Source organism: Gekko japonicus, unplaced genomic scaffold (genome assembly GCF_001447785.1).
Source record: "Gekko japonicus isolate JY-2015 unplaced genomic scaffold, Gekko_japonicus_V1.1 scaffold624, whole genome shotgun sequence".
Taxonomy (NCBI): Eukaryota; Metazoa; Chordata; class Lepidosauria; order Squamata; family Gekkonidae; genus Gekko; species Gekko japonicus.
The window spans coordinates 320,218-331,806 of record NW_015164200.1 but is presented as its reverse complement, the minus strand read 5'-3'; the positions used below and the strand labels follow the sequence as shown (position 1 = coordinate 331,806).

Sequence of the window (11,589 nt, the reverse complement as noted above, 5' to 3'; positions counted from 1 at the left end):
ATGAACCTGGGACCTGCACACCATCCTCTGAAGCGCTCTCTGTGGCAGTAATGGGGTGACTGCTGGCACCTTTTCCTATCATTTTTTGCCTTGTGGTATTCTGCTTGTGGTGTGATCTGTCTTTTTTGTGGTGTGGCATGATTGTGTTATTGGGTTTGTTTCTTTTGAAGGGGAAGTGATGTGTTGTGAGTGAGGACATATTTTACTTCAGAATACAGTAGGTCCCATATGAGACAATTCCAACTGTCTTGTGGGGGGGGAGTTTGAGGTGTGGAATGGAGTGACGTCCAATCAGCTTCCATACGCAAATGACCTTGAAATGCTGGCCCAATCAGAGAAGAGTAGGCTGAAGTGGCCCAGCCGTAGAAGCCCCGTCCCTGCGTTCAGTCTGCAGATGGTCCTCTCCTGTCAGAGGCCCAGAGCAGACTGAGCAGACTGAACCGGCCGGGGCTGATGTGGGCGGGACTACACAAAGCAGCCAGTCAACCCATCAAGCGTCTTCTGACTGACAGTTCAAGCTTCCAAACACTGTTGGTGTGCATTGGAATGTTGGGCCCCACTATGACTTTATATATAAGGGAGAGATGAAAGAATGAATGAAAGAAAGAATGTATGAATGAATGAATGAATGAATGAATGAAAGAAAGAAAGAAAGAATCTTATTTTTTTAGAAGAGGAGTTTGCATGAGGTTGGTTCTCCAAGACCCAGGAGTTCACATGAAGGAATGCTCCTTCGTATTTTTTAAATAAGAAAAAAATCTGTTCATATGAAAAACTAGCATGTCCAGAGTTTGCTTAACTTCCTCTCAGGTGCACCAGTTTTTCTACATGCAGGATTTCTGCAATATGGAAGAACATTCAGTCACGAAAGGTCCCACCTGCCACCTGAAGCAGTACACCCCCAGGCACCAGTTTTCCACGTCAGCAAGAAGTGGACCATGGCTGTTGATGTATAAATCACTCTTATCATCATGATTTCACACTCAAGAAATGAACATGAACCCAGGTCAGAAATCACAGTTCTGGGAATTGCCACTAAAATGTTCCACTGCTGCTACTATTAGTACTTAACATTCATTTGGAACCATGGGGGTATGCCAAGGGCTGGCTGGCTGGCTGGAACGCAGAACATAAATGTCAGTCCAAAGGGCTCACAACCTGGAGGGTTCACAATTGCCACAGATAATTAAACCACTCAGTGCATTAATGTGGAAGCTTATTCTGTAGCGCATGAAACGCAAAGGATGTCCTCAGCCACGTCTCCCTCTCAAAGGAGCTAACATTTAATTAGTGCTTGGGAAGGAGAGAGCAGTTTCAGATGACAGATGCCAAGACATAGGTGCTTATTTACCTTGTAGGGTTCCCCAAAGAGATTAAAGCCAGAGGCAAAGAGATCTTCATCCTGCTGGACTTCTTGATTTCTCCGCTCCCATTCTTTTCTCTTAAGTGCATTCCGATCTTGTTCATAGTGACTGAAATTAAAACAAAGAGACAATAAAGAAACAACCCATTATTCTTTTGTCTTTTCATCAAACAAGTTTTTTAAAAAAATATTTTTCAGGGGCAGGTCCTTAAAACTGCACTTCTGCAGTGATAGTGATAGTGATAGTGTATTGACAGTGAAAGAATCCCAGGCTCTTGGTTCATGCTTTAGTGTAGTGGCACTGGTGTTTATCAAATGATGCACATGCAAGAAATCCTTTCCAAACTAACATCTCTGCTGAAGGACTCCAGATCCAACAGATTCTTCCAAGCTCTTCCCCTTACTTTCCGGCTGCTGTCCTAGGTTTGCCCTTAACTCTCCAGCACCTGCCTACCTTGAAAATTCCACACCCCCACACACCGTCAATATTTCTGATATCCACTGAAGTCAAGGGGCATTGCTTTCTTGCTCCATTGTAAATTGATCAGTCCTACATCTAATTTGGCTCACATTCAATCTGTATTCAAGCAGGGAGAACCAAATACATTGATGAATGCATCTCAGTTAGCATCTATGCTGACAGAATGGCATACCACAAGGGCTGGCCTCAGCATTCCCTGAGGTGGGGCAGTTGCCAAGACCCAGAGCTTTGGGTAGGGCCCACTGCCACCTCCCACCACCTGCCCATGCCCAGCCCAATCAGTTGTAGGTGCTCTGCCATCAACACTTCTGGCTCCACATGCTGCCCAGGAGTGCTCAGGAAGAATGTGCAGGAGAAGCACAGCAGCAGTGCTTGTGGCAGTGGTTATGGTGCCCAGTGCAGTTGGAAAAAAGGCTTGTGGGCAGTGGGAGGGCTTGCAAGGGGGGGGGGAGGATGCACAGGCAGGGAGGGCTCGTGAGCAAGTGGGTGGGGAAGAAGGAGTGAACCAGGAGCCTGGCAGTGGGCAGAAGAGGGGAGGGGGGCCCTGGACACACTGGCCCTGAGCCTTCCATAACACAATTGCATTAAATTGCATATTATATAAATCCACCAAATACTGAGCCAAACCATAGGATCATCTAGCTCAGTATTATTTCACTTGGATCAGCAGTGGCTCTCTAAGAGGCCTCAGACACAGTAAGGTCTTTCCCTAAGTACTGGCAATCCTTTAATTAGACACAGAACTTAGAAATGCCTACATGCAAAGCATCGGGCTCTTTTTGTAGCAGGAACTCCTTTGCATATTAGGCCACACACCCCAATGTAGCCAATCCTCCAAGAGCTTACAGAGCTCTTCTTACAGGAGCTACTGTAAGCTCTTGGAGGATTGGCTACATTGGGGGTGTGTCACTTAATATGCAAATGAGTACCTGCTACAAAAAGAGCCCGGGCGGTTTACACTACGATAGCCACTCCCAAGATGGAGGTCTCCCAGACCCAGCTTGCTCTCCCTTCAGTGACACAGCAGCTGTGGAGAAAGGCATTTTTAAAGTCCCCAGAAGCCCAGCTGGACTTGGGATAACAGGGGAGGAGGGGCTCCTGCCTTCCATGTCCACAGAATAGTCCATATGCAACTTCAAAGATGGAAAAATTACTTCCCCCCCGGCTGTTTCAGCTTGGGAAAAGAACAGGGGGGGGAGGCAGGAGCCCCTCCTCCACCCAAGCCATCATCCTGAGCCCAACTGGGCTTCTTGGGAGTTCAAAAAATGTCATCCCCCCACAGCTGCTGTGTAACTGCATGGAAAGCAAGCTAGGTCCAGGAAACCCAGGCCCAACCCATCAATAAACATAACATGTAGTTTGGCCCCTAGTACTGTCTGATCTGTCAGGAGTTTTCCAGGTTTCCCACAAGATAAAGCTTGCTACCTTGACTGGAGATTGAACCTGCTCTGCTCACTGAACACTTGCTGCTATCTCCGCAGCTATATCATATTTTAAATTGTTCTAATAGTTTAAACTGTTCTCTGTATAACTCCAGAAGCACGGGTGTCTATTGCATTTGCGGGAGGCATTTTAATAAAAGAAATTTATGTATCCAGAATATTTTAACTGGAGTTGTGTTTTAATAAAAAACACTTTTATTGCTGTTTTGCATGTTTAATTAAATCCCACTATCCTAATTCTGCCTGACATAAATCATTAGTAAAACATAATTATATGGTAAAATAAGCAATACAGCATTTACTATTTTCTAGCAGGTTAAAAAAAGGATTAATAAAAAAATCAAGCCCTATAATTGCTCAAATCAATGTACATAATTATAGTCTGTCCTTCTAAGTACCAAAAAAGATACAATAAATGGAACACAGTGTCTGAAGTTGTAAATCTGATTTCCCCCCCTAATGGTTGTGTCGACAAGTCAGAGTTCCTCCTTTGTTTATTAGACAAAACTGGAAAATTTGCTTTTAGTTCCATGTTCTACATATCAAGGCTTCCTGCTTGATAACTAAATCATGATTCACTTAAACTGATTTCCAATTCCAATTGATGGAGCCACCATCAAAATCTATCCAGCACCAGAGTTAACATTTTATTTTACAGGAAGCAACACAAGCCTGGGAGATCTCCTTGAACCAAAGCCTTATCTCAGTATGAATATATGTATACTTGTATACTTCCAGCTGCAGGGCTGGTGTCAAAAGCTGGTATTATCAGGCATCTGCTAAGGCCAACCATATGCTTGAAGGCCCACTGCCAACTGGAGATGGCAGTTTATCCACCTCAGAAGGGAGATCATCCCAGAATCATAGAGTTGGAAGGTACCTCTAGGGTCATCTAGTCCAACCCCCTGCACAATGCAGGAAATTCACAAATACCTCCCCCCCACCCCCACCCTAGTGACCACTGTTCCATGCCCAGAAGATGACAAAAGACCTCCAGGATCTCCAGCCAAACTGGCCTGGAGAAAAATTGCTTCCCAAAGTGGCAATCAGCATTTCCCTGGGCATGTAAGAAATGGCCATGAGAACTAAGCACTGATGCTCAGAGTAGTGTACTCCTCTGCTCAGAAGCCACCTTGTGAGGAAACCTAGACTAATCCCTGTGATGTTTCAGGAATCTCTAGGTCAATCCCTTGTTTCTCACTAGGAGGAACACTGGGAAGAATATTGGGGGGGGGGTTGTGGGGGGGTTGCTTTTGACAGCACTGAATGGGCTGGCCCAAGATCACTCATCTAGCAGAGTGCAAGGGTGTAAACCCAGATCTCCCTGTTTCTAAATCCAACTCTTCATCTGCTATACCACACAGGCTCACAATTGCTCTGATTTCATGAGCTGTATCTATTCATGTGATAGACTGTCATTTCAGGCATAACGCAAAACCACAGTTTACACTTACTTTATGAAACCAGGATCTGGTTTGCAGGCATTCACTGAAATGATTTGCCTGTATGTAAACCCTAAAGAGGCCCAACACTAGCCCCATAGCCAGAAATTTTTGGCTGGTGGGGCAGGGGCCCGGGGCACTGGGACGGGGAGCGGGGGGACTTAATTAGATTACCCGACAGCAGTGTTTCCTCTAAGCTGAGTTAGTGTGAGCTAGCTCACAGTTTTTTAGCCTCCAGCTCACACATTTTTTGTCTTAGCTCAGGAAGGACGGCTCCAGAGCAAACTGATTGATGCAGTAGCCAAATTGCTCGCTCTCAATTTTAATGCCAGTAGCTCACAAAGTAGAATCGTTGCTCACAAGACTCCACAGCTTAGAGGGAGCATTGCCCGACAGTATGTGGGGTAGGGCTACTGAAGGAGTGAGAGAGAGAGAAGGCAGGGAGGCTGGGGGAAGAAAGGGAAGCCACTTCTGGTCAGTTTCACTCCCCTCTGATCACCTGTTAAACTTAACAGCAGATTGCCAGAGTGAAACTGACCAGAAGCTTCCCTTTCCTTCCCCAGCCTCCCCACTGCTACTGGGAAGAGGTGCGCCCAGGGGGTGGGGGATTTGAGGGGATCTGACAGGGCTGGTCTGTGGTGGGGCTCTGCCCCCAAATACCTCACCATCCAACAGGGATCCTAGCCTGCACTGTGGCACACATGGCACCAGGAAACAAGCCAGCATCACACACAATAATAATTAAGACTAACTGTGGTTAATAAAACAACTTCCAGCTACGGTTCCCCATCCTAAATAATGATAATTCTCAGCACTAGCCATGTTCATACTACTTAGTTAAACCATGATTTTGTGTGATGTCTGAGCCAAACAACTAACTTCTGTTCATGTGTCTATCATAGGGTTGCCACAAGCAGCTAAATGGGTGAGCTGCACTTACAGCACATCCCAAGCTATGGCTACCTCACATCTTTACTCTCAAACTCTGCAGCACTTCTAAAAGATTCCTAGCAGATCACAGCCACAAAGAATACAATGAGCATCAGAATTTTGTCATGCTAAAGATAACAGTATAGATAGAAGAGACAGACACTGCTGCGGGCATGTGTCTCTAGCAATCCCAGCCCTGGCCTGTAGCTACTGCAGCCTCCATTCAGCTCTTTAAGCATTAACAGGAAAGTCCCACATAAAAGACATTAAACTTAAATCTTTTACTAAAGATTGGACTAGTTAATCATTATGGGATAAGCTCCCCTTTCAGACCCCTTCCCCCCACAAGCACCTCCTACTCCTAGACTGTCCATGAGGGTACTGATCTCCCTGTTGCCTTTTTGGACTCTCTTCCTTTCCCTCCATACCCTTGACCTCAACTGCCCCATCTCACCCACTTATTGCACTTAACTCCTTGCTGCAAACTACCCCTCCTGTCTGGAATGAAACCCTCCAACGCACCTGCAAAACCAACCATCCACTGTGCTCAAATCAGCTGCACCCAGGTTTTCAACTTTGTATAACTGACCGTCCCTGCTTAATAAGCTACAAAATTCACCAACCTTCACTTACAATAGAGCAGCTTTAGCCAATCACTAGGAAGGGATTGCAAGCAGGATGGTTAGAATGTCAACCTCCAGGTGGGACCTGGGGATCCCCTGGAATTACAGCTCATCTCCAGACTGCAGAGATCAATTCCCCTGGAGAAGATGGATGCTTTGGAGGGGGGAGTCCATGGCATTGTACCCTATTGCTGTCCTCCCCAGGCTCCACTCCCAAGTCTCCAGGAGTTTCCCAACCTGGATCTGGCAGCCCGGCCCCCCATCCCCCACTGGTAGATGGCAATCAATTTTTGGATCATTATAAATATACCCAGGCAAGACATATTTTACAGTGCAGAATGCTTTCTAATTGTTTTTTGTTCCACCAAACAACTCACCCAGGAAGGAGATCACTGCTATTTCCCTTCAGGTATGAGGAAAAGGAGGTTGAGACTTCTGCTTTGTCTAAGCCCACTGTTGGGTTCAGGATTTGAACCCATAGCCCTTTCCTACTCCTCTTTTGCATACCATCCTTCCAGAAAGGAAGAGACTGAAGCCTTTTTAATTTAGTGGTAACTCCCCCCCCCAGGGGAAAAAAGCTCAAGAGGAGGGAATCTCCCCCCCCCATGACCATACAAAGATGTCAGTTAACCATAAATCAGCTGACTTTGTATATCTGCCAGATTTACAAGCTGAGATCTCACACTGACTTTGCTCATGAAGAGGACTGAAGCACAGGGGTTTCTTGGCTTTGCAAAATACCTTCTACTTCGCCAAGGGGAAAGAGATGTAATTAAAAGGCTGAAGGAAAAAAAAGAGAGAGGACAGAAGTGGGAAGGAGGGAAACGTCCAGTTCGACACGCAAGGACAACCTTTCACATGAAAAGCATTAGGGAACACATCAGTGCTTACAACAGGCATTTGATTTTTTCCAAACCTGTAGGGCATCAGTTTCAATTAACAAACTGCCAAATCCCAGATAACTACCAGAAGTCTAAGTAATCTTATCAGCATCAAGCAATTATTTATATACAAGATGATAGATAGATAGATAGATAGATAGATAGTAGATAGATAGATAGATAGATAGATAGATAGATAGATAGATAGATAGATGTGAGCTCCTTGCTACATTCCATTTTATATTGATAATCACATTTACACACCGCAGTAAAATAGTCACGGCACTTCACAGATGAGATCTATCAGTAAATCTTGTTTTTTAAACAACAAGGTTGATCATTTCCTACCCTAGTGAATTTGGGGTTGAGAATGCAAACAGGGTGTTGGTTGCAAAAGATTAAAAGCCTACAGAGAGGGGAGAAATGGAATGGGACCTGGTCTGGAAGAAAATCCTGGCTTTTCAGAAGATCCCCCACCTCCCCTCACAATGGGATGAGGGTGGCACATGCACATGACTCCTGCTCTGCTATGAAACTTGGTAGCAAAGGACTGAGCGCAAGTGTGAGCTCTTAGCTAGTCAAGGCTGACAAGCAGAAAGGAAGGAAAGAATCACACTGCAGTTCTAAAAAGATAGAGGGTTATTCATGAGGATGCACACCCTCAGACATATCATCTCCAAGCTGCAAAGCCCAATTTCCTATCCATTCCTTTCTCATGCCTATGAAGCTGACCAATGAGAGAAGGGAAGGCAGTACTGCTCAGAGGCCAGATTCTGCTCAAGGACCACCAGTTGCTGATCCCTGGTTTAAAAATTACAGCCATAGTCATTCTGTTTGGGTCAAGTGAATTTGCTGTACAGGATTTACTGAACAATCCTCTTCCCACGTGCCTTTTAACTGTCAGGAGGCATCTTCCACCCAGTTTGCCTTAGTCCATTTTAAACTACAGCACAAGTAGCTTATAAGCGGGTCTCACTTTCTGTTGTGACTTCCCAGTTACTGTGTAGTTCAAGTCACACAGAGATAAAAGAAATCTGGTTTGCAGAACCGGTTTCTGAATATGGACTGTATCCTCTTCAAGGTCATTCTCTGCCATGTTTGCCAGGCTCCTGAGATCTTCGATCATTGACTAAGCACTGCATTCCATGTTCCATTGTGATGTCATGAAACGTACTACAAATAGGAAATCAACTGGCATTAGCTTATAGGCTGCTCCTCCAAGAGCACTGTGACATCATATGATCATAAACTCACTAGGAGCTTTACCACCCACAATTTTGCCTCCAAATCCAGAACCGCATAGAGAAAGTCGCTCACACACAATTTTTATAGAGGACTACATTGTAATAACCTGCCAACCTAGCAGTTAGAAAGCAAGAAATTGCAAGTAGATAAATAGGTACCACTTCGGTGGGAAGGTAACAGCGTTCCGTGCACTTTGGTGTTTAGTCATGCCGGCCACATGACCACGGAAACGTCTTCGGACAGCGCTGGCTCTTCGGCTTTGAAACAGAGATGAGCACCGCAACCCTAGAGTCGGATTCGACTGGCTTTCGAGCAAGGGAACCTTTACCTTTACTTTTACATTGTAATAAGGTTCTCAGAAGCCTGCACAACCAAGGTATTCACAAATAATGTATGAATATGCTGTCAAGCATAGGTCTTTGATGTTAAAATCCAGAAATTTTACAGTGCAACTGAAATACACAGAAATTAATGGTGTTAGACCGGAGTAACGCTGCAAAGGATTGCACTGGGAGGAACGGAATTCCAAACCTCATAGATGCAAAGAATGTACCACTTCCTCACAAAGTCTGTACTGCATCATCTGGTATCAAATGATGTTTGTATATATACTAGCAATATTTTGATGGACAAATATTGGGAAGATCCACAGAATGATCAGAGTGTCTTGGATCAGGATGGGGAAAGATCTTACCATCCCCCCCCTGCTGTTTCTCCCAACTATATCCTACTTTGTCTCCCGGAACGCACTGGTAACCACTGCTCATGGGCCTGCTCATATTTGCACAGCTCTAGCTTGGATCATGTTTCTTCATTTACACAACAGCAAGGGCTTTCAAACTTTCTGGATCAGAACCCACTTTTCAAATTCTGGGACCCACTTGCAAAAATCCTCTATCCTACTTTCCCCCTCCATAGAATGCAAGAATCTCATGGTGGCTAACACTGAACAGGTTTCCATTGTATTTTTAAAAATATTTATTTTAATGTACCACATTATTGAGCAACAGACTGTATTTCATGGGCAGAGGCAAACCGAAATTTGCCATCAAGGCTCCTCTCCCAGCTCACCCAGTTCTACCTCTTCCTTCCTGACCTCATGACCCAAACTACTTTTGGACCCTGACCCATAGTTTGGGAACCACTGTGCGAGAGAATGATAAAGAGAGAGAACCCAGGGAAGTGGCTTTTATATACCAAGTACACACACATACTTCCATATGTGGCAGACTCACCTTCCAAAGCACCAGGCTATAGCACAGAACAATGCATTCTCACATCTCTGCTGGGAATGAATTTAATCTGTATCCAGCCTTTCTGCACCAGGAAGATAACCAAACACTGACAATGCTTGCCTTTCCAGCTCAGCAGGCCAATGTAGTGAAAGATTCACACAGCGAGATATAATGAGCTATGAGCTGCACAGTGATGGGGCTTTTGCCATGTATAAAGTCACTGATTTCTCACCGAAGCCACAATTACTAATTTGAAGCGCTGTCTAATTAAAACCATAGCTATGTATTTAGCCTCTTGTTATACCTACTGCAGTTTTATAATTACGAGCACCTCTTTATCTACTCAATTAAAGTTCTTGGGATGCAGACAGGTTGCGTTTGAACCCACAAGCTTCATCCAGACTGGTGGCGACCACATACCTGTCTCCTTTATTATTTCTTAGGCATGGATTCTCATTTTCACATGGAATCAAGACAGTGCAAAACCACAAGAAATGTTCATATTGAAGTACACGTACACAGCAAACACATTTGAATAATTTCATTATGAACATTTGAATAATTTCAGATTTTTGAAATATTTGATGGGGTAGGAAAATCCCCCCCCTGCTTTTGCAAACATTCATCTTTTCTGTAGCATTCAGCAAAACTGTTTATCCAGCCTGCTGTTATCTCTGCTTCCTGAATCAATCAGAAAGGAGATCCTACCCAATCAGGGATCACAGCATGAATGTGACAATGCCCTGATGTTATGTCTCCTGTGATTACATCATCACACATCGGTAAATAAAAAGAATTATCAACCAGATTTGATGGCACAATGCTGTCATTGAAGAGGCAGTACTAATTTAAAATAAAAAGCAAACAATTTTACAAATGCCTGGTGGGGAGACTGCCAAAAAAGAGGAGATTGTTTTTAAGACCCACTGGCACTGGTTGTGAAAAATGAGGTGACATTTCAGCTCAGTCTTCCTTAGGCATGTTGAGATGTTAACATTCTGAGTTCATTTTATCCCATTTATGCAATCTGTTAACTTAATAATCAGATTTGCTTTACATATTCAGGGGCAGAATGTGAAGATGGTTGGAACATCTTTAACAATCCCAAGAAAATTCCAATACCCCGACTCACCTCTTCTTCACACCAATAGTCATGAACCTGGTATGTAGATGGGGCGTGGTGTTCAGAGTTCCCTAAAGTCATATCATGATCTGGGAATGACCTGAGATACTTTAAGTAGTGGAGAATCTTGAGGCTATTTTGAAGGTGCTGTCTTAAGATGGACAAGAAATTCAGCCACACACCCCTCCCAGCTATCTTAATAATCCATGTGGTTCTCATTAAAACCCAATTCAAACATGCTGCTTCTGATAGAGTCCTCACAGAACTATACTACAGCAAAATCCACACTGGTAGATTGTTTCAAGTCAGCCTAATATCAAAGTCTCACTATTGGTGCAAAGGGAGATTTTGGTTTGACTGTATGTGCATTTGAACAACCGATTTCTTCCTCATGGGCATCAAGTGGTAGTATAGGCCTATAAGACATGACTGTACCATGTGCATCCAGGAGGGACCCGGGGATCCCCTGGAATTACAGCTTATCTCCAGACAACAGAGATCACTTCCCCTGGAGAAAATGGATGCTTTGGAGGGTGGACTCTTTGGCATTGTACCCCACTGAGGTCCCTGTCCTCCCCAGGCTCCATTTCCAAATCTCCAGGAGTTTCCCAACCTGGATCCGGCAATCCTACCCCCCATCCCCCACTGGCAGCCGGGTTTTTTTGGCAACCCTAAGGAGAACCCCAAGGCTGCTTCTGGAATAATATTTGCTCCTTCCTAAAGACTCTATGGCTACGTGGTGAATGTCTGAAACATGAGCTGACTCTTTTCACTATGCTGCTCATCACATGGCTGAAAAAAATATATATTCAAATTTCTAGGTG

General features: G+C 44.4%; 1 protein-coding gene across 1 annotated transcript in view; it reads right to left on the bottom strand.

Annotated features, from left to right (window-relative positions):
• The window catches only part of AFF2 (AF4/FMR2 family member 2), a 447,631-nt gene that overhangs the window by 365,037 nt on the left and 71,005 nt on the right, over positions 1–11,589 (bottom strand). The window contains exon 2 of the mRNA XM_015408375.1: positions 1,352–1,472. Coding sequence (XP_015263861.1) covers positions 1,352–1,472 — 121 coding nt within the window. The remainder of the gene's footprint in view (positions 1–1,351; positions 1,473–11,589) is intronic.